The sequence below is a fragment of the Heteronotia binoei genome, chromosome 13 (assembly GCF_032191835.1).
Source record: "Heteronotia binoei isolate CCM8104 ecotype False Entrance Well chromosome 13, APGP_CSIRO_Hbin_v1, whole genome shotgun sequence".
Taxonomy (NCBI): domain Eukaryota; kingdom Metazoa; phylum Chordata; class Lepidosauria; order Squamata; family Gekkonidae; genus Heteronotia; species Heteronotia binoei.
This window is the reverse complement of record NC_083235.1, coordinates 72,258,944-72,282,716: the sequence shown is the minus strand read 5'-3', so window position 1 is coordinate 72,282,716 and position 23,773 is coordinate 72,258,944. Positions and strand designations below refer to the sequence as shown.

Genomic DNA, 23,773 nt, shown 5'->3' with positions numbered 1-23,773 from the left:
CAAGCACCATCACCACAGTTGACTTTCCACTGCAGAGATTCTCTAGGAGAATCTGACTGCTTACTATGTTTGCAAGTTTTTCCCATCATAGGAGACACTGAGGAAGGGGGGCAATCACTTTGGGGTCCCACAGAATTGGAAACCGTGGTCCAATCTTTTTGGAACTTGGTATAGTAGCTTTGCTGTGCTCTACTTCTGCTGATTATGTATGCACCTGTGAGGGGGCTCTGGGAGCTAACGTTTGCCGGGAGGGGAAGCTTGCTTGGCACCACTTTCGTTTGAATGTATAATGGCTTGTAGCTATGGTATAAGTAGGGGCGAGAGCTCGCCGTTAGTTTTTGCAAGGATCATCTTGCCTCATGGAAGTCAGCATTCCAATAAAGTTATTCTTCTGAATTAACTGCTGTTGCTAGCTGAACTGCCGGGGACTTGACAAGATCCTTCATCCCCAAGGTGAATCAGCCAATACATTGCAGTGTTCCTGCTTACTTCTCTGCCATGTATAGAATCTGAAACTTACCGTATTTTTCGCACCATAAGGCGCTCTGGAGAATAGGACGCACCTTCCTCCTGGGGGGCGATCCGCTGCCTCTTCCTCCGATCCGGCACTTCCCCCGCACCTGCTTGCCTGGCTCCATCTTCTTCAGGCAAGCGTGGGATCACTCCACGTGGCCCCAGCGCTTCGCAAGCGCCGGCTGCAGAGGGGGCAGCGTGCTTCCTACTTCCCTGTGTGCCTGCCTTCAGCTGTGATGTTTAAAGCAAGCGCTGGGATCGCTCCCTCCCCCCTCCGATCCCAGCGCTTGCTTTAAACATCACAGCTGAAGGCAGGCACACAGGGAAGCAGAAAGCACCCGCCCCCTCCGCAAACGCAGCGCTTTGCGAGCGCCGGCTGTGGCGAGGGCAGCGTGCTTCCTACTTCCCTGTGTTCCTGCCTTCAGCTGTGATGTTTAAAGCAAGCGCTGGGATCAGAGGGGGGAGGGAGCGATCCCAGCGCTTGCTTTAAACATCACAGCTGAAGGCAGGAACACAGGGAAGTAGGAAGCACGCTGCCCCCTCTGCAGCCGGCGCTCGCAAAGCGCTGGGGCCACGTGGAGCGATCCCAGCGCTTGCCTGAAGAAGATGGAGCCAGGCAGGCAGGCGCGGGGAAGCGCCGGATCGGAGGAAGAGGCAGCAGATCGCCCCCCCACAAAGGTACGTACCTTCGGACTATAAGACGCACACACTTTCTCTCCCACTTTTTTTGGGAGGGGGGTGCGTCTTATAGTCCGAAAAATACGGTGTTTCTTCACTCACAGACATTCATTTGACCATTCTTGGGTGGAGGGGATACTCAGGCAGAGCCATTTCCTAACACGAAAGGTCCACAGACGAGATGTCCAACAGCTGCTAAGAATTACCATTGGTCATGCTCTATCCCCTACTCCTCAACACCACTTTAATAATCCAAGCCCATTTAATAGAACTCAGGGGGTCAAGAGGGAGTTCTCTTGAGGCATATTCTCATGCACTGTACCTGCTGAGCACTTCAGTATGGAAGTATCTTACATTTTTGCTCTAATGGAGCTTCACAGCCTGCCTGGCAAGCTTAAATCAGCCTCCTACAACTTCAGTATTTTTCAGCTCTACTCTGTAATCCACACCGACCTATTACACTTGAGCAGGTAACATGTCTTCTCATCTGCAAGGTCTCTAAGTCCCGTATAAAAGGCACACTGGAAATCTGTCACTATACCTTTGTCATGGTGGTGCCAACCGCCTGCGTAGTAATCTTCCAGTACTTGAGGAGGGTTCCAAGTGTCTAGAATATAATCCACTTGATGCTGTTTACGCCATGTTAAAGACTGGCAGAGAATTTCTCTGGCTTTGTCAATGTTGAAATCTCGAGCACGCAAGAATCTTAAAATGTGTTCATCCTTGGGAATCTATAAAAATGATGCATGGTTAGTTTCTGGATGTAGGGAAAGCATCTGCTGTTAACTTACATTTTTTATTCTTTATCAAAAATGAGGCATTTGGGCGATTACCTAAACTATTAGCTGATTAACATCAACCATCACCAATGGTCTGACCTAGCCTCAGATCGCAAAGCATGGAGGCACACCATCCACCAGGCTGTCTCTTCCTTTGAGAAAGCACGCATAGCTGGTCTTGAGGACAAAAGAAGATTGAGGAAGAATCGCACTGCTACGGCGCCAGCCCTAAATCAGACTTTTCCCTGCAGCCGCTGCGGCCGGACCTGCCTGTCCCACATTGGTCTTGTCAGCCACCAGCGAGCCTGCAGCAGACGTGGACTATTGCACCCTTCTTAAATCTTCGTTCGCGAAGCCAAGCCGAGAGAGAGAGCTGATTAACAATTAGTTCTTCATAGCTTTTATATAGAACATTCTAACACAAAGAATTCACTTTTCCTTTAAATTATACCCATGAACAGCAGAAAGCACTCCCCCCAAATATGGGATGCCTCTTTTAAGACGGTTCTTGCAAACCACAGTTGCTCTACCTTCTTGCATCAAAATCAGTTCACTGGCGGCACTATTTAAACAGTTAATCTAGCTAACCTATCAACTGAACACTGCAGCCATATTAAAGAGTACTTTGGAGAAGATTTGAAAAATATAGATTAGATCAAGGGTGTCAAACATACAGCCCACGGACCACACCCAGTCCTCCCAGGACTTTAATCTGGCCTGGAGGGGGGGGGGGGTCCTTCCTTTCCCACCAAATAGCTCTGCAAAGGCAGGAACTCACTCGACCATTCTGGCCAGCCTTCACATCATTCTGTACTGTAGACTCTTTAAATTGTATATCTGTTGGAGAAAAGCAGCCACCTTGGCCTCTTCCCCTCCCCACAAAGCATTCGTGCAAGGGCAGGAGCTCAGTCGACTGAGCCCACATCATTCTGGTGCCTCTTTGAAACACTGAGGTAACGCAGCTGCCTGGCCTCTTCCCCTCCCCACCAAGCAGGTTTGCAAAAGCAGGAGCTCAATCCACAAAGCTGGCTGGCTCCATGTCCAGGGCTGGCTCGCCCACTAGGCAAACTAGGTGCTTGCCCAGGGCACTGGGAGGGTGGGGGCGCCAAATTGGGCTCCCCCCTTCCCGGTATCCCAGGCAAGCGCCTAGATTGCCTGCCTCCGCCGGCCACCACCACCGCCCACCCCTCCTTTCCCTTCCCTTCCGCCGCAGGCAGGATCACTGCGGGGCCTGGAAATGTCACTGTCACAGTTCAGGTAAGTTTTCCCCTCATTTCTTTATTTTCCTTTCTTTCTATTTCTTCTCCCCATGTCTTGGTTTTCCTTAATTTCCCTTTCTTTATTTCCCTTTCTTTCCATTTCTCTTCCCCTCCCATTTCTTTATTTCCTTTTCTTCCCCCCTTTCTCCTATCCTTCCCTCCCTCTCCCCCTCTGTGGAGTTTGGGTGGTGGGCATTCTGAAGGACTGCTGCTGGGGTATGCAGTAGGGGTGTGCATTCAGTTCGGCCGAATCGAAGAAACCTCCGAATCACGCCTGATTCTAAAGTATACAGCGGCATATACTTCCGAATCCAATTGGAAGCCATTATATGAGAGCCGTATACGGCTCCCCGTATACTTCCGAATCAATATTTGGAAGTATATGGAAGTTCATAGAAAAGGCGGGAAGGGAGCTTCTGCAGCCTCAGGGGAGCTGCTTGCCTCCTTTCCCGCCTTTGGAAGCCTTTTCCCACCTCTCCTATAGCCTCCCTGGGATCAGGGAGGAAGGGGGAGGGTGAGAGGAGCCCCAGCAGCCAATCCAAAGCATGCATTTGCAAAATACATTGTAAACGCATGCTTTGCAGGGCTGTTGTGTAGCTGATGGCTGGATTGTGGGGTGTCTGCGACCTGGTAAAAGTCCTTCCTCAGGATCAATAGTTGGATTGAGACAGAGACACGAAAAAAATGGGCATGTCAAGAATAGCACCGAAATCTACAGCAGTGACAAGAGGAATCTGAAGAGTAACTTCTCCAATCACAGTCCTGATGATCCCCATAGTAGACGGGGGGATCTCAAATTCCAAGCATGATGATGGCGCATACTGGTTGAACCTGATTAGCTGTAAGAGCAGTATCAATGCCCCAAAGCTGATGTTACATGGGCTCTCAGTGGACAGTAGGTCTCTTGATGCGAGGGCAAGTATTCAATGTCTATGGGGAGGAGATTGCATACCAAAGGAGACTTCAATGGAACCTGAATGACTTGTCCAGAAGGCAGCTGAGTATGGGTCACAGGAAAGGCAGTGGTCAGTTCTGAGAGGGCTGGCACGAGCATCGCTGATGTGCCCTGTCCAGAGTCAGGCTTTGCTGTGCCAGTGGGCATCAGCAATGGGGCTGGTATCAAAGCTGACACTGGGGCAGGTTTTGCTTTTTTAGATTTTGGGGCATCCGAGGACAAACCCAGTGGCCTCTTAGGTGATTTGTCAGGCTTGTGCTTCATTGTAGCAGAAGCAAATGAAACTCTCAACACAGTCAAATCTCCCCTCTTGGATCGGGAAAATGGTGTAGCTCGTGAGCTCGATTACTGGGACATGCTCAGGTGAAGGGAAGCCTCCAAGAAGCGATTACATAGATGGGCAGCTCTGTTCTTCCTGGCTTGTTTGGTGAAATCGGCACAGTGAGAACATGAATCAACTCTGTGACCTTCACCAAGGCAAATAAGGCAAAGGCCATTTGCGCAGGGAAGTTTGGCCTAGCAGCCACAACATTTTTTGAAGAAAATAATCCCTTCTATATGCTGCGCTCAGGGAGAGGTTGGGGGTGGGGGGAGAATGAACTCACAAAAATTTTTTTTTTGGGGGGGGGGTGTAGACAGCCACAAAGATGGAAGATATTGATGAAGAGAAGAGGCAACAAAAGTCAGAGAAGGAGCCAAGGAAGCTCAAGATGAGAGAATGCAGTGAGGTGTGAATGATGGAGCACTCAAGAAGAAACTGAGTGGGAGGGCACTTTCTCCTCAGCTCCAAGCATGTGAAGTCAATGCTGCTCCCAAGAGTGTGGGACTAAAGTGCACCAAAATGCAGATGCTGGTGCTTGTATTCTCCAAGGCTGGGTTCATACACGGGTGCCAGATCCAAGTGTGGGACTGAACAGAAACCACAAAGAAGACGACAGAAAGTTAGAACTTTTGTATCTGTGGAAAAGCTAAATGACAAGCCAATTTGTATGGCCTCTGATGGCTTTCAAATTCATCATATCAGTTTGCACCAACATTTTATAAATTATCAACCATATATCCAAATAAGTCTTCTACCATCCTCTCAGACACGCTGCATAGCAAGACAGACCCTACACTAATGGCAATGGCCAAGACCTTGCTTGTAATGAAGGACAGTTCCAACATAAATGTCATTTCATCGGGCGTGGCCATGTGTGCCATAAAATGTAACACGAGGTACCAGAGATATAAACTTTAAAGGTGATTTCAGATGCTGAATGGCAATGGCGGGCATGACTGGATTAGGTGTGATATGCAGAGGGGTAGCAGGTGTGGAGATATCCGCATTGGTAATGAGACAGGAAACCTAGGTCTCAGTTGGGTCCGGGAAGATTCAATCCAGGAGGATGCAAAGAATAAACGGAAGTTAACCTGAACAAGTGAGCAGTGACTCACGAAAGCACCTATCCTGCCAAAAAATTGTTACTTTAAGGTGCTACTGGAGTCTTACTTTTTCTACTGCTATTAGAATCCACAACATTCAAAAACCCGTGGGGGGACATTTTAACCTTCCAGGACATTCAATTGCTGACCTAAGAGCAGCGGTTCTTTTACAAAGAAATTTCAAAGGGAGATTAGAAAGAGAGATTGCTGCATTGCAAGTGATAAGGAAGCTCAAGACAATGCATTCTCCTAGACTGAACTGAGACCTAGGCATCTTCTCTCCTTACCAATGTCTGCTATTGTCATTCGGCAACCGAAATCACTTCACTTTCCAAGATATAAGGACAGATGGACTCACATTCTATCTATACCTGAAGAAGTGAGCAGTGACTCACGAAAGCTCATCCCCTGCCACAAATTTTGTTAGTTGCTAAGGGGCTACCAGATGCAAGCTGTGGTCTTAGGTTTCTCTCTTCCCCCCCATCTGCTAGAACTGGAAAGGGGGATCTCTCCAAGTGCCAGAAAACTCCATCTCTCTCTCTCTCTCTTTCCTTCCCTCCCTGAAGAAATGTGCAGGCACACAAAATTATACCTGGGAAAAAACATTGTTGGTCTTCTTAAAAGTCCTATAGGACTCTCTCTTTCTCGCATGCTCTCTCTGGCTCTTCCTTTCTCTCCCCCTCTCCCCTCCCCTCTCTCTCTGAAGAAGCGTGCAGGAAAGCTTACACATGGAATAAAATGTTTTTGTTGGTGGTCTTAAAAATTATATGAGACACTCTATGAGCCGCCCTGAGCCTGCTTCGGCGGGGAGGGCGGGATATAAATAAAATTTATTATTATTATTCTATGACTCTTCCCTTTCCCTTCCCTCCACAGAGGAGGAGGAAGAGATTGGATTTATACCTGCCCCTCACTTGGAGTCTCAGAGCAGCTTACAAACTTCTTCCCTTTCTTTCCCCACAACAAACACCCTGTGAGGTAGTTGGGGCTGAGAGAGCTCTTCTGAGAAACTGCTCTTGAGAGAGCATCTCTTTCAAGAACTGTGACTGACCCAAGGTCACTCAGCAGGTGCATCTGGAGGAGTGGGGAATCAAATGCAGATCTCCCAGATTAGAGTCCACATACTTGACCATGACACCAAACAGGCTCTCTGAGGGGGAGGAGGCCTCGGACAGTCAAAGGAATGGAGGCTTAGCTTTCTTTCCCTCCTCTGCAAAGCAGGAAATAGGCGAGACTGGGTAAAAGCTAGCTCTGATGCTGGAAACAGGAAGGAGGAACAGGAAGCAGCAGACAGCTGGCTGCTTGTGGACCTGACTGGAACCTTGCAGGAGCTGGATGCAGCCCGTGGGTCATATGTTTGATACCCACATAATATTTCAATGCCAATAAAGGTCTACTACTACTACTACTACTACTATCCACATAATAAGAACTGTTTAATTTGTACTGGTTTCATAACCTTAAGCATACCAAAGCATCTCTGGCCAAAGCTTTGTGTTTTTTAAAGTCTGAAATCATGCAGTCTATACACATTGGAAACTAAACTGAAAGACAGACATTTTTAGTAAACAAAACTAAAGGTATTGGGTTCAAACTAGTCCAAGGCTAATTTATGTAGAAACTATTGTCCTCCAGGATGGATTACTAACATTCTGTCAGACTATCTTGAAAGTTGTGCATTTTTCTGATAGACAGGAAGCCAAGTAGGAGAGTGAATTCTTACTTTGCCCTTGTGTGTCTCCTGGAGCCACTGCCGAAGCCTGATGAGGCAGCTTTCCTGAAGTGGAGTCAGATCACCAAGATACCTCTTGATATAATCAGCGTCTAGCTTGTCTGCAATGGTATTTACACAATGCTATCAGAGGCATCGATTGCAAGGTCAATTAACAAATAGGCTTCTGTGCATGCACTTGAACTTGAAGCACTTGCCAGTTGCAAAGTCAACTGCCCATTTCAAGTCTTCAGACCTAGCTATATGTTATGCTTTCCCCCAAGCTTCCCACAATTAACATGCACAATTCACATGCACTTGTCAGTTCACCACTCGGAACTCAATTCAGACGCAGATTAGAACAGTGGTGCATGACAGGGGTAGCCAACAGTAGTTCTTCGGATGTTTTTTTTGCCTACAACCCCCATCAGCCCCAGCCATTGGCCATGCTGGCTGGGGCTGATGGGAGTTGTAGGCAAAAAAAGCATCTGGAGACCTACTGTTGGCCACCCCTGGTGTATGAGAAGGGGCTTCAGCCTTCTGTCCCATGCTCCTTTCCAAGCCTTAAATGGCAGCAGATGTTCTCTAAACCCTCTTGAGATGGTGTTTCCCCAATGGAGCAAACAGCACTGCACTACTCCAGGTAGTTTAGGGTCAGAGAAACGGGGCAGGGGGGCATAAGCACCATTTCGCTGCAACAGACAGGAGAAGATCCCACCCTCTTTTCTTCACCATACAGCTTGCACCAATCACCAGGCACATTTGAAAATGGAATGAAATATTGAATTAGTGAGACATTTAATGCCTTCCCATCGGGTTAATAAAATTAAGTGTGTTTGTTACTCTTGGCTCCTGTGTTCTCATCCACACATACAACCCACAGCAAACTCTATAGGATCCAGGGAAAGGGCTCCTGATTGGTACTTGCTGTGATATCTGGTTTAAAGATTAAAGGAACCTGTGTGTAAAAAAAAAGGAGGGGGGGAATCCACTTCATCTCACATACCTAAAGTGGCGGGTGTGCATAGTGAGGTGGTTCACAACCCTATGGTAAAAATAAACTTAGAAAAATGAAAGACCTTGATAAAGGGCTGTAACACTCTCCATATTCTTCAATTTAACTATGCCTGGAAAATGAGTCCCAAGCACAAAACTCCAGGTGCATGTCCGACTGAGGAAGCTGGGGGAAACGTGCAGTTAGGCCCCTTGTTGTATTTGATCTTATGAAGTCAGTTTTAGTGATCCTTTAACTTCTATTAATTCTAATATCTGGGACTTCCAAATAGTTCCAACAATACCAGATATGCCACCCTATTACCATTTAAGACCTCAATCAATAAAAAAATCCAACAGCTACCAATATTGTTTTTTTCACTGATAAAGTTCAAAATTTGCCTACATACTTTATTTTATGCCACTTAAAATAAGGTGAGTGGCTGCAGAAACTGTTTTTTTCCCCCTGTGTAGAAAGACTTCCTGCTTGCATCTGTAGAAGACAGAGGACTAAATGACATGGCACATGGGAAATCTTAGACCTCCTAATAGGTTTTTTAACTTTAATGCAGTGGGGGTGGCAATTATGTGATCTATGGCGCTAAGAAGATTGCATTTAACCCATACCATACCATACCACACCACACCACACCACACCACACCACACCACACCACACCACACCACACCAAACCTTTAATGGCATAATAGATTCAGAATATAAAAATTTAAAAATTGGAGATAAAATCAAAATGAAACCGAGCTTACAGATGCATTCAAACATGGTCAGAATTAAATTTAAGGATGTCGGCCAGAAATTTTGCCTCAGCCTCACTAACCACCCCCTCAGTATCACTCAATAAATAATAACAGGGTGGCAGAATAGACAAATCTGGGGGAAAAGAAAGCTTGCCGAATAAATCTTTGCGGAGGTTATGGTAAAAAGAACAATCAAGCAATATATGCTGGATTGAGTCAGGAGTATTCGCTCCACAGGAGCAAAGTCTGTCGGCTAAAGGGACTCGCTGATATCTCCCTTGTAAAACTTTGGAGGGAAACGCATTTAGTCTAGCCAACATAAATGCCCTGCGATGACTTGGAGTGGTTAAGTCTGATAGATAATTGGGCATTTTGCCACAGAAAGCATAGAAACCTAAGGAAGCTGGAGAGCAAATATAAGTGTCAGTTGGCTGTAATTTCGTTTCCTCCGATTCCCACAGTCTCAATTTAATACATCTGAAGATATATGACTCAACAGAGGTAGAAAAATCATCTACCTCTAACCCCAATTGATTGAGTTTGGACAGAAGCACTGCTTTCCAGGATGAAATATATGGGTCTCTTTTCATACAATCAAGAAGGCTGTTAGGATCTGCTCTAAAGTGAATTTTGAGCCAGAATTTAAACACTGCAATCCAGGCTTTTGTCTCCACCAAAGACTGACCCACTTCAGAGCAGAGAGCAAAGTAGGAGCATTTAACCCTTCCCACTTCGTTCTCCACTCTACCCCACCCTCCACCAGCTGCTCACAGAAGGAAAAATAATCATCAATACTGGCAAAACACGCACCATCAGGTGTTCCTGCTGTCAGATCCGATGCACTGTTGCAAGCACCAATATCCTTAGCGATAAGTCCCTCCTTAGTATCAGGTATGCTGACTGGAGAGGACAGTGGCCTTCCTCCATGAGATACACTGTGCTCAGACATAAATTTGACAGGTGGGGTCCAACGAGGAATAAACTTTATTCCTTCTTCATTTAGCTGCTTCAAGTAGTATTCTATTATTTCTTTGCCCTTTAAAAACAAGGCAGTTATTTAGTCAATGTCCAAACAAATCCAGGAAATCGTACCACTAGTTTGTAAATCTGGAAAACCATGTCTACTTTCAGACGAGTGCCACAATTACTAGCCCTTCTCTTCACCAGCACTGAAACATGAATAATGTAGGGAAGAATAAACCTAGTCCCTTGATTCTGAAAAGGCATGTTGCAAGCCCCCCTCCTCCACACATAGGCAGACATTAGGAGAAGTAGAATCTCCTCCCGGAATCGTTTTTGGCATACATTTAAGGCCAACTAGAAGACATGGTGGCTGCTCCTAGCCATTTTGTCATTCAGCTTAATTATACTTTCTGCCGATAGCATAAGTAGCTTTCATAAAAGAGAAATTATATTTTATGTAATTAATGTAATAATGTGAGTAACTGTAACCCCTACAGTAGTGGACCGGAGAGTTCAATATTCTAGTCTCTTCTTTTTCTCAAGTTCTTTAGAACCAGCAGCTTCTAATCCGCCTACTGTTTTAGAGCACAACACTGCTGCCAGTACTGCTGGTCAGATTATACCTGCCACTGGGCATGAATTATCACTGGAGAGACTGGTGTGACAATCTCTTGATTTAATGCTCCCTCCCCCGGATATTTCAAATAGCAAGCAAAACTGGATCACCGGCACTTACACTCATACGCAGGAGAATCTGATGCTCTGTGATCTATTGCTAGCACTGGTAAACACATCAGTTAATATTTAATGTTGAATCCTGCTTTCTGAGGCATTTCTGTTCCAACAACCAACCCATATTGTCCAGAAGTATATGCCACTAGCAGAGAACGAAAGCAACTGCATAATTACACCCAGACGCAGCAACAGGTACTTGCTAAGAAGTGAATCAGCAAGTCAGATACCTACAGTTTATGAGCCCAAAATATATAAGCCCACCTTTTTAATATTGCTGGTATATTGCTTCATGGCAATCTTTTCCACTGTGCTTTCAAAGCCAAAGAAAGATTTGATATCCAGGCTTGCAGATTGCTCAAAACAGGTCCAGTCTTCATTGTCTGGGTGCACCTGGAGAATTGAGAGGAAACAAAAAGAAGGCAGGCACATGACGTAAGAAATCTGATCAATGAAACTAGTTCAAGTACAGCATACTATGTATGCTGGAGGAAGAAGCATCTCCCTTAGTGTTCTTTATCAAACTACAGCATGAAAAACAGTAAGCCAGTGGGGCTGAAGGTGAAGGTGATTGTTGCTGATTGATTAGGAGCAGCTGTGTTCCCCACCCTCTTTGCATTATTAAGCTGAGCCTTGCCAGAGGCTCTTGGCCTGTGGCTCTTAGCCTGGGGGCTCTGTAAGGACCAGGAACCTAGATCCCTAATTTCCTTGTGCTCCCAATAAGGTAAGTTGACCCTCCAGAAGGGGAGCCACATAAACAAACAGGATTTAAAGAGGACTGTATATTAAAAAAAAAAAAAAAGCTATCATGAAGGTAGAATGCCAGCGGGGGGGTGGGGGTTTTCCAGTGTTTTGCACTGAGTGTCACATGTATGACTATCTGCCCATAGGACAGAAGTCTTGGGTGTGTGCTCGATGCAAGGAGCTCCTGATCCTCAGTGAGCGAGTTCGTACCCTTGAGGCCGAGGTGACTGACTTGAAGAAGCAGAGACGGTTAGGCACTCAGGGAAGACTCTCAGGGGCATATTAGATGAGCCCCGCTCTGAACGTGGCAGCCCCGTTGCTGCCAGGGAGCATGAGGGTCGAGAGGAAACAGAACACCGTGCTGAGGATAAGGGGAATGCGCCCTCAGAAGGGACCTCTTCTTCCGTTGGTGAGCGGGAATCCTTTCACGCCAAGGAGCCATCCCTGAGCAGGGAGAGAGGAGGGGTCTTGGTAGTTGATGATTCGATCCTTAGGCAAGTAGACAGCTGGGTGGCAAAACCACGTACTGACCGTATGGTGACTTGCCTGCCTGGTGCGAAGGTAGCGGACATTACGTGTGTAGTAGGATAGGCTGATAGACAGTGCTGGGGAGGAGCCAGTGCTCATGGTGCATGTTGGCACCAACGATGTGGGGAAATGCAGTTGTGAGGTCCTGGAGGAAAAATTTAGGCTGCTAGGCAGGAGACTTAAGGCCAGGACCTCCAAGGTAGCCTTCTCAGAAGTGCTACCTGTTCCACGTGCAGGTCAGGAGAGACAGGCACAAATTAGAAGTCTCAATGTGTGGATGAGACGATGGTGTAAGGAGGAAGGGTTTAAGTTTGTTAGCCACTGGGATGCTTTCTGGAACAAGCGGGGGCTGTACAAAAGAGATGGTCTCCACTTGTCCCCAGATGGAACCAGGCTGCTGGCGCTTAAAATCAAAAGGTGGCAGAGCAGTTTTTAAACTAAATCTTGGCGGAAAGCTGACAGGAGATGAAACGTCTCTGGTTCAGGAGGACTCATCTCAAAGAGATGAAGGGAAAGCTGTTACTTTTCTACCAGGTAATGGATCAGAGCTGTCCACTGAGATGGTGACAAACAGTATGGGCTGTCTGCCAAAGTCTCGAGGCAGCAGGAGAAAGGTTGCGGGCCTAGCTTGCCTGGGAAATTATAGATGTTTGTATGCAAATGCTAGAAGTGTTCAAAGTAAAATTGGTGAGTTGGAATGCTTAGTGTTGAGAGAAAACAGACGTTGTAGGAATTTCAGAAACTTGGTGGAATGAGGAGAATCAGTGGGACACGGTGATTCCTGGATATAAGTTATATTAGAAGGATAGGGAGGGAAGGGTTGGAGGTGGGGTGGCTCTGTATGTCAGAGAGTGTATACGGTTCTGTAAGACTGAGGTCAGAGAATTAGATTCCCTTCTAGAAATGCTTTGGGTTGAAATAGAGGGCCCAAAAGATAGTTTAACTATGGGAGTTTGTTATCGCCTACCAAATCAAAAGATAGAGGACGATTATAATATGATGGAAGGATTAAAGATAGTGGCTAAACGTAAAAACTGTGTCATAATAGGTGATTTTAACTACTCACAGATTGATTGGGTCAATATGTGTTCTGGTTGAGAGAAAGAGATTAAGTTTCTTGATGCTCTCAATGACTGTGCTATGGAGCAGATGGTCTCAGAACCTACCAGGGGTGGGGCGATCCTGGATTTGGTCTTAAGTAATGCCCAAGACTTGGTGAGAGTTGTAAAGTGATCGCACTGCTTGGGAGCAGTGACCATAACGTTATTGATTTCACCATTTGTATAAATAGAGAGTTGCCCAAAAAGACCAACACAACCACTTTTAACTTTTGAAGTTTTGTGGAATGGTGGATGATAGTAATAATTATAAAGAAATGGAATTGTCTTTTCTTCTTTTTTTTGGTTTTTGTTTTATTGGACTATTAGTATCTTTTTTGATAAGGTTAAGAGGATAGAGTATAAGGGTTTTTTTTAAACAGATACTACGTTTTTAGCAATTTAAGTAAACACCGGCGGGGGTCAAGATAAGGGGGATGGAAGGGGTGAAAAGTGATGTATTGGTATTATTTTTGCTTTAGTGCTTTCTTTAGTGCTTTCTCTATAAATATTGTTACAATATATTGCAATAATAAAATTGGTTTGACAAAAAAAAGGGGGTTAGATAAAAATATGGAGCAGAGGTCCATCAGTGGCTATTAGCCACTGTGTGACACAGAGTGTTGGACCGGATGGGCCATTGGCCTGAACCAACATGGCTTCTCTTATGTTCTTACTTCCACTTCAAGAGCTTTCAATGGCTAGTTTTAAAAAGCACACATTTATTAGATGTACAGCGCTCCTGACTTTTTGTCTAGCATAAATAGCTTGGCATTCCTTGTAGCACAAACAATACTCTTAATGTACCATGCAAGCTGCCAGGAGTATCAGAAGGCATTAGTAAGCAGTCTAAATAAAAAGAAACATTATAACTTCTGTTGTGTTTATGTCTGTGGATTTCAATGGCTTCCCTTTGTAATCTGACAAGGTAATTGGATGTCAGATTACACAGAGAAGCCATTGGAATCCACAAATAAACACAATTTCAACAGGAAAGAAGAGAGTTTAAAATGAACAGGGCATGGTTTCCAGTTCTTAAAAACACAGAATGCTCTACAGCTTACAACAGCACTACAGATAAGATTAGAATTCCAACAGCTATTCCATATGCAAAGAACTCTTCAGGAAAACTCCATATACAAAAGAACCTCCTCAGGAAAGCTCCTCCATTAACATGTCACAGCCTGGGAAATTCCTACAAAATAATGACTCAGCCCTACCCCACCATCCTGAGTAGATATAAATCCCATTTCTTTTTCTTTCCTCTCACTTTGACACAGAGAACTCAATCTTTCAGCATTATACCTTTGAGGATGCTGGTCACAGCTGCTGGTGAAACATCAGGTACTACTATGCCAAGACCAAGGCCATACAGCCTGGAAAATCTACAACAACTAATAAACTCCGGCCACGAAAGCCTTCAACAACAAACTACCTATTGTACACAGAAGTTAGGGGGGTTGTCTTTGCTTTCTATGGAGACCCAGGTCACCACCGTTGCCAGGTCCGCCTTTTATCACCTGTGGCAGGTCAGGCAACTGGTTCCTTATCTCTCCACCCAGGATCTAGCTACAGTGGCCCAAGCAATGATCACTTCCAGGTTAGATTACTGTAACTTGCTCTACGTGGGCTTACCCTTGAATCTGGTCTGGAAACTCCAACTGGTGCAAAATGTGGTGGTGCGCCTGCTGACTGTGATGCCCATGGGGGCACGTATTCAGCTGGTGCTCTGCCAGTCGCACTGCCTACCAATCAAGTACTGGATCTGCTTCAAAGTGATGGTATTAACCTTCAAAGTCCTGAGCAGCCTGGGACCAACATATCTAAGGGACCACCTCTCCCCATATACCACCCCCCCCAGACTGCCTTGCACTCCGCCGACCAACATCTACTAGTTATACCTGGCCTAAGGACGTCCACTTAGCCTCAACCAGGGCCAAGGCTTTCTCAGACCTGGCCCCCACCAGATAGAACATGCTCCCCCCTGAGTTCAGAGCTCTGCAGAGCTTACTGCAGTTTTGGCCCATCCAATCCAACACTCTGTGTCACAAGTTAAAAAGCATTGGGCTCAGTTCTGGGTCCAATGCTTTTTAACTCGTTCATTAATAATTTAGAGTTCGGAGTAAATGGACAGTCTTCGCAGTGGAGGACGGTAAGCAGTGGGGTGCCACAGGGCTCACTACTGGGTCCCATGCTCTTTAACGCGTTCATAAATGATTTGGAGTTGGGAGTAAGCAGTGAAGTGGCTAAGTTTGCAGATGACACTAAATTGTTCAGGGTGGTGAGAACCAGAGAAGATTGTGAGGCACTCCAAAGGGATCTGTCGAAGCTGGGCGAGTGGGCATCAATGTGGCATATGAGGTTTAACGTGGCCAAGTGCAAAGTAATGCACATGGGGGGAAAAAATCCTGATTATAAATACAAGTTGATGGGATGTGAACTGGCAAAGACTGACCAAGAGAGAGATCTTCGATCATGGTAGATAACTCACTGAAAATGTCGAGACAGTGAGCAACTGCAATAAAAAAAGGCCAATGCTATGCTGGGAATTATAAGGAAGGGAACTGAAAACCAATCAGCCAGTATCATAATGCCCCTGTATAAATCGGTGGTGCAGCCTCATTTGGAGTACTGTGTCCAATTCTGGTCACCACACCTCAAAAAAGATATTATAGTGTTGGAAAAGATCCAGAAAAGGGCAACTAGAATGATTAAAGGGTTGGAACACTTTCCCTATGAAGAAAGATTAAAATGCTTGGGGCTCGTTAGCTTGGAGAAACGGTAACTGAGGGATGACATGATAGAGGTTTACAAGATTATGCATAGGATAGAGAAGGTAGAGAAAGAAGTACTTTTCTCTCTTTCTCACAATACGGGAACTTGTGGGCACTCAATGAAATTGCTGAGGAGTTGAGTTAGAACGGATAAAAGGAAGTACTTCTTCACCCAAAGGGTGATTAATACGCGGAATTCACTGCCACAGGAGGTGGTGGCGGCTACAAGCATAGCCAGCTTCAAAAGGGGATTGGATAAACATATGGAGTAGAGGTCCATCAGTGGCTATTAGCCGCAGCGTACTGTTGGAACTCTCTGTCTGGGGCAAATGATGCTCTGTATTCTTGGTGCTTGGGAGGGGCAACATGGTGTTCTGGCCCCCCCGATGGACCTCCTGATGGCACGTGAGGTTTTTTTGTTTGTTTGTTTTGCCACTGTGTGACACAGAGTGTTGGACTGGATGGGCCAGTGGCCTGATCCAACATGGCTTCTCTCAAGTCTTGCAACTACTATTCTATACATTAGGAATTGTAGTAATTGTTTAATATATATGATGCCTTAATCTACAGCAAAAAAAAAGCTCAAGGAACTGCAGCCAAAAAAAAGAAGAGAAAAGAAAAAGCCCAAGAACTGCCAGAATATGGATTGAATATGAACTGTTATGTAATGGCTAATTCGATACTCAGTGGGATTATGTCCCAGCCATCACTTCTAAAAATTAAATGCATGTTAAATAGCTGAAGAACGGCAGAAACCAAGATGTGCAACATTATAGTTAATTTTTTTTTTAAAAAGGTAAAGGTGCAAGCATCAGTTGTTTCCGACTCTGGGGTGATGTCGCATCACGACATTTTCATGGCAGACTTTTTATGGGGCAGTTTGCCATTGCCTTCCCCAGTCACTTTTCCCCCAGCAAGCTGGGTACTCACTTTACCGACCTCAGAAGGATGGAAGGCTGAGTCAACCTTGAGCCGGCTACCTGAACCCAGCTTCTGCCGGGACGGAACTCAGGTCGTGAGCAGAGAGCTTGGACTTCAGCACTGCAGCTTTACCACTCTGCGCCACGGGGCTCCTCATAGTTAATCGAGGAATACCCGAACATGAGACCTCTGATCAGGATATTGAAGATTAAACCCAAGCCTATCCCAACCCTTTCAGCAGTTGGATTCCTCTGCCTTACTCACCGTGTAACTGCAGTGTTCGTTGATCACAACTCTGTTTGAGAAGGTTTCATTGTAGGCCTCTATGTGTAAAGTGCGTTCTCTTCTGTTCAAGGAGTTCTTCTGGATAAAGTAAACATAATCTACCCCTGCTATCTGAGGAAAAAAAAAACAAGACTGGGTTCAATCAGCAGCATCTTTGCAAAGAAATATTTGGGCCTTTTGCTCACTTGTCCAGCTACCTTTTTCAGCAGTCGTGGTGCATCAATGTCCAATTTACAGCGTCTTTCAATCACATGTATTGCTCCATCATCACTCTTGAACTCATTCACAGTATCACTGGCTACAAACATGGGGATAAGGGGGCATGTGGGAAACCTTCTTTCATAAGCCTGCAAAAGACAAGGAAGGAAAAATACATTTAACAGCTTTCTTATCAGACTCTCCAGACAGCGTTTCCACAGGCTTGTTAAAACAGATAATTTATGTCTAGTTATTTGTTCAAATAAATTTGTTAAGTTAAAACCTGCGACATTAAAAAATGCTACTTCGTGCATCTCAGTTGTCTGCCAACAGTGCTATGTGACAATGGGCAATTTTAAGAGCAAAGACTAATTATCATCCCTTCAGAGAGTCACCGAAAGGATCTGCGAAGTACCTCCCCCCTGAGCCTAATAAAGGCATCCAAAGCTTGTTCCTTCCGCTAATGCCTGTCCCCAAGCACAGTTACTTAGCTCTTTTATTGACTCATGTGCCTTTTACTAGTCTGTACTTGTCTAAGAACATAACACTTTTAATTAAGTTGCTAACACATCAATAAGCTCCAACCAAAAAAAGGCAGACGATTACAGTGAATATTTCAGTTTTACAAAGTTAAGACACTACAGCGCAGATGGAATGCCAGCACACTGAAAAATGGAATAATACTTAGATCTTAGCACCAAACGATATGTAATGCTGATTTTAATTCTGAATGTATAATTTTATTGAATGGATTATTTTATAGCTGGTATTTACTATTTTACTATTGGAGAGCTAGTTTGGTGTTGGAGAGCTAGTTTGGTGTAGTGGTTAAGTGTGCGGACTCTTATCTGGGAGAACCGGGTTTAAATCTCCACTCCTCCTCTTGCACCTGCTAGCACGGCCTTGGGTCAGCCATAGCTCTGGCAGAGGTTGTCCTTGAAAGGGCAGCTGCTGTGAGAGCCCTCTCCAGCCCCGCCCACCTCACAGGGTGTCTGTTGTGAGGGAGGAAGGTAAAGGAGATTGTGAGTTGCTCTGAGACTCTTCAGAGTGGAGGGCGGGATATAAATCCAATATCATCATCATCATCATTGTGGATTTCTATGTTGTGAGCCACCCTGAGCCTGCTCCGGCGGGGAGGGCAGGATATAAAATAAATAAATAAATAAATGGAGTTGAAAAATAGAAACAGAAGACTCCAGCGTTCTCAAGACAATCCCAGACACCAGATTTATAAGGCATTTTATATTTTCCATCTCCAAGGCAAGAGAAGCAGTTCTGGTATGCACACGCTAATAACTGTCTTCCTCTTTGTTGGTCTTAAAGGTGCTGCTGGGACTCTAATTGTCACAATTCTTCCTCTGTAATAAAGCAGATGCCTCTCATACTCATGTACTTAGCTATGTTTATCAGCGCAGCCCCTTATTGATGCTACAATCAAGTTTTGTTCTGTACCAGTCACAATGGAGTATTTTCCTTATGGATTGTGAGAGTAGGAAAAGAGATGAGACCTATAGATTAGGAAAAACACAGCCGAAGTAGCAGTCTTGCTGTAGACTTATAATTTGTCTAGAGTCCAAACCAGTAAAAGTAGCAAATCTATGTAAGAGACTGCTCCTTATCCCAAAGGACACAGTCTAAGAAACTGGGGGCAGGGGAAGCAGTGGCCTGTAAGGCAGCCAATTCTTTAAAGGAATGCTGCTAGGAAGGAAGGTCATGGCAGGGGCCCAGTTGTGACTGCAGCAACCATTCAAAGGTGTGATGTCCCAAATGCAATTTGTTTGGGTCTAGTTCTCATCAAAATGGTAAACCTAATTTCAAGCCTTCTTCAGCACACCAATCATATCTTACTTCTTGGTAGAATACAAGAGATTATTTTAGAAGGCTGATATTCTTTGAACGGTCGTGATGCAATGCAAGCTCCTCCAGTTTCTATAATTCATTTCTCCTTTCCCTGAGGAAAAGCCACAGGTGTGATTTAATTTTCACTGTTTCATTGAGAAGAGCCCCGTGGCGCAGAGTGGTAATGCTATAGTACTGCAGTCCTAAACTCTGCTTTCGACCTGAATTCAATCCCGGCGGAAGCTGGGTTCAGGTAGCCGGCTCAAGGTTGACTCAGCCTTCCATCCTTCCGAGGTCAGCAAAATGAGTACCCAGCTTGCTGGGGGTAAAGTGTAAACGACTGGGGAAAGCAATAGCAAACCACCCCGTAAACAAAATCTGCCGTGAAAACGTGAAAGCAACGTCACCCCAGAGTCAGAAACGACTGGTGCTTTCACAGGGAACTGCCTTTACCTTTATGTTTCATTGACATAGTACATGTAGTGGGGGGAGAAACCCAGGATCTTAACTTCTGCTGGGGATTATGGCAGGGTATCTTCAGTCTCAAAAGCAAAACCTACCATGAACGTATCCTGTACATCCCACTACCTCGTGCCCATCTTTTCATGTTAGAATTTACTGTGTCTCAGAGGAGTGGATCTTAAACATCATCCAATTAAATGTTTATATATAGCAGGAAAAGTTTCACTTGATTTAAATTCATCTATGCAGTACTGCAGTCCAAGCTCTGCTCACGACCTGAGTTTGATCCCGGCAGAAGCTGGGTTCAGGTAGCTGGCTCATGGTTGACTCAGCCTTCCATGGTCAGCTTGCTGGGAGTAAAGTGTAGATGACTGGGGAAGGCAATGGCAAACCACCCCGAAAAAAGTCTGCCGTGAAAGCACTGCGAAAGCAACATCACCCGAGTCGGAAACGACTTGTGCTTGCATAGAGGATTACCTTTACCTTTTATGTGCTAAACACTGAAAAGCACAAAAGAGTCTCCACATCTCTGCCCAACGCCATATGATAAGTCTGAGGACTAATATACCATGGTATATCACGAGTAATACTAATTCAGCATTATTATTTATTTATTTTATTTATATCCCGTCCTCCCCGCCAAAGCAGGCTCAGGGCGGCTCACAACATAAAATCCCACAAACAATTAAATTAATAAGAATTAAAATTACACATTCAGTAATAAAATAGATATATGATTAAAACAGTTAAAACAGAAAAACAGAATACTGAGTTGGTGCTATTGTGGTGGCGATGGCCTTCTTCCACTTCTCTTAAGTACCGGTGCCATCAATTGAATGCCAGCCAGAAGAGGACAGTCTTGCAGGCCTTGCGGAACTGCACAAGGTTCCGCAAGGCCCTCACTTAATCTGGCAGTTGGTTCCACCAGCAGGAGGCTACGATTGAGAAGGCCCTGTCTCTAGTTGATTTCAATCGGGCCTCCTTTGGCCCGGGGATTACTAACAGATTTTGTGAATCCGATCTAAGTACTCTCTGGGGAACATGTGGGGAGAGAAAGTCCCTACACATGTTGCTACACATGTTTAGTTGCTACACATCTAAAAAAACAGCAGTACTCAAATAGTAAAGTTTCAGTCACATATCACCATCTACAACAGAACAGAATAGCTTTATAGTTTCACTTCAGAGAATGAAACACAGTATGGCAAAGCAGTTTGAACTTTTAAGTCTAATGGAATCGCTTCCATGCCAGTATTTTACGGGATTGTTTACTTCAAACTGAATACTGCACGTACCTTGCATAAGTATGTTGTACATCACTTTTGACAAGACGCTCCTTCATGGTGCAAAACTGAAGGTGCACACTTGGCATAAAGTAGCTGCATGCAGTATCCAGATTGCCAATTTCTATCCAACTGACAAAGTGATTCTGGATTTATGGAGCTGGATTTTGAGGACTGGTGCTTAAATATCAATTCAAGCATATATTCATCAAGGGGAACAACAGCCTGATCAAATGGCAAGGCTAGAAGCAATTCACAGCACAAAATTGTTTGCTGATCAAAACTGTTACATAAGCTCTCGCCTATGCAATTGCATGGATACGTCTTGCAAACTTTTCTCAGCTTAATCCTAGTAGGAAAACATTACTGTCTGAAGCAGGAGTATTGAACTCATTTGTTATGAGGACCAGATCTGACATAAATGTCACTTTGCTGGGCTGGACAGTGTGTGCCATAAAACGTAAAGCAAGATACCAACGATATAAACTCTATAAAGATAATTTCAGATGCTGATTGGCAACAGCAGGCTTGATTGGATTAGGTATGATATGCAGAGTAGGCATTGAGATATCGGTATTGGTAATGAGACAGGGAACCTAGGTCTCAATTTGGTACAGAAGGATTCAGTCCAGGAGAACACAAAGAATAGATGGAAATAAGCCCAAAGGAGTGAGGAGTGACTCATGAAAGCACATACCTTACCACAGATTTTGTTAATATTTAAGGTGCTACAAGACTTTTGTTCTTTTCTACTGCTATTAGAAACCACAAAATTAAAAAAAATGGTGGAGGGACACTTTATCATTCCAGGACATTCACCCAAAGGGTGATTAACATGTGGAATTCACTGCCACAGGAGGTGGTGGCGGCCACAAGCATAGCCACCTTCAAGAGGGGTTTAGATAAAAATATGGAGCAGAGGTCCATCAGTGGCTATTAGCCACAGTGTGTGTGTGTGTGTGTATAAAATTTTGCCACTGTGTGACACAGAGTGTTGGACTGGATGGGCCATTGGCCTGATCTAATATGGCTTCTCTTATGTTCTTATGCTGACCTAAGAGTAGCAGTTCTCTTACAAAGGAATTCCCAAGGGATTGCAGCTGATAAGGAAGTTCAAGGCAATGGACTGAACTGAAACCCAGATTTCTTCTCTCATTACCAATGCCTGCTATTGTCATTGGGTGTCTGAAATCACTTCAGACACTGCTGTTCTTAGATCAGCAACTGAATGTTGTGGTTTCTTATGTCAGACTTATGTCCAAGTTTGCTGTACAGCACCAATACTTTGTTTTAAATTGTAAATTGTTTATGTCTTATTGTTTTATACCTGAAATTGAGATGTTGGTTTTATTATGATTGTTAGCCGCCTTGAGTCCGTTTGTAATGAGTGGGATATAAATCAAAAGTAAGTAGTGAATAAGTAAGTAAATAAATAAATAAAATTTATTCTTTGCATTCTCCTGGACTGAATTGAGATCTAGGTTTTCTGTCTCATTACCAACACTTTTATCTTCATAACAGTGATTATGTTACACCTCTTAACATTACACCTAATCCAATCAAGCCTGCCATTGTCATTCACCTGCTATTGCCATTCGACATCTGAAATCACTTTTAGAAAGTGTGTCTCTCCTGTACCTCATGTTACGCTTTATGGCACACATGGCCCAGCCCAACAAAGTGATGCTTATGTCAGATCTGGCCCTCATAACAAATGAGTTTGACACCTGTACATTAGAGCTTCAGAAGTCTGGAACCACCGGAAAGAACTGAATTATGCCTTAAATTGAGCCCTGTAACAGATAAGCAGCCAACAGAGCATCTGCAGAATGGGAGTGATATGCTCCAGTTCTAGCTGAGCCACAGCATTCTGGATCAATTGGGAGTTTCCGGGTTGATTTTGAGGGGAGACCAATGTATAGTGCATTACAGTAGTATCGTCTCAATGTTATTCTGGCAGAGATCCAGGAGGCCAGGTTAGCCATATCAAGTTAAGGGGCCATCTTATGGGGTGGGCTGAGTTGGTAAAAAGCCTTTTTTGTCGTTAATACAGTTTGTTTCTCCAAGTAATAAAGCTGGGTCCAATATGGCTTTTAACTAAGTCTGCAAGGGTCAGGTGCATTCCATCAAAAACAGGGAAGATATCTGACGTGTTAAAGAAGTAGTATCTGCAGATTACAGACCATGAAACACCATCACAGATACTCATAGATTAAACCTGTCTGTCAGGCATCTTGTTTCTTTCTTGGTATAGCTGTATTGTTAACTGTTATTCTAATGTATTGCACATCAAAGCCATGTAAGCTCTTTCAGTTCTCACTAGTAGCAAATGCAGGAATGCCCTCTTTGAAGATAAGGCCTCCTAGGATACTTTCCCAGGCTCAAACCTGGACCCAGGATGTTGCTAAACTGCAAGAATAGATAAAAGTAGCCAGCATGTTAGTTTCACACGCCTGTGTAAGAATTCCTAAAATACCTTTGATGTGCCCCTTAAAAGATAGCATTCTATAGTTATACTGTATCACTTCCAATTTGGTGCCTACCCAAGCACATTGGATTATCAATAAACCAAGACTTTGTTTCAAAATCATTGACTGGTTATTTTGAGATCTAATGCTTGACACCGTCAATGCCAAATTCTGTTTAGAACTAGGCACGTTGCACAACAAAAACTTGCTTCTCAAAATTAAAGTACACATGCCACATGCAGATTAAAAAGCACGGTGAGGGGCAAACTGAAGCATCGAAGGTTCTTGAACTAAACCCCCAAAATGCTATTTTTTTAAAAAAAAAAACCCAAGAAATACAGTGCTGCATGGCGGGGGGGGGGGGGGGAGAATCCAACAGGAAACCATTACTTCCAAACAAATGTCATGG

The 23,773-nt window shown here is 44.5% G+C and overlaps 1 protein-coding gene across 2 annotated transcripts in view; it reads right to left on the bottom strand.

Annotated features, from left to right (window-relative positions):
* The window catches only part of SEC14L1 (SEC14 like lipid binding 1), a 64,746-nt gene that overhangs the window by 18,958 nt on the left and 22,015 nt on the right, over positions 1–23,773 (bottom strand). For both annotated transcript variants that reach the window (XM_060252281.1, XM_060252280.1), the window contains exons 3-8: positions 17,312–17,461; positions 17,094–17,225; positions 11,030–11,158; positions 9,881–10,106; positions 7,333–7,442; positions 1,733–1,922 (exon numbers count right to left, since the gene is read on the bottom strand). In XM_060252281.1, the coding sequence (XP_060108264.1) occupies positions 1,733–1,922; positions 7,333–7,442; positions 9,881–10,106; positions 11,030–11,158; positions 17,094–17,225; positions 17,312–17,461 (937 nt within the window). The remainder of the gene's footprint in view (positions 1–1,732; positions 1,923–7,332; positions 7,443–9,880; positions 10,107–11,029; positions 11,159–17,093; positions 17,226–17,311; positions 17,462–23,773) is intronic.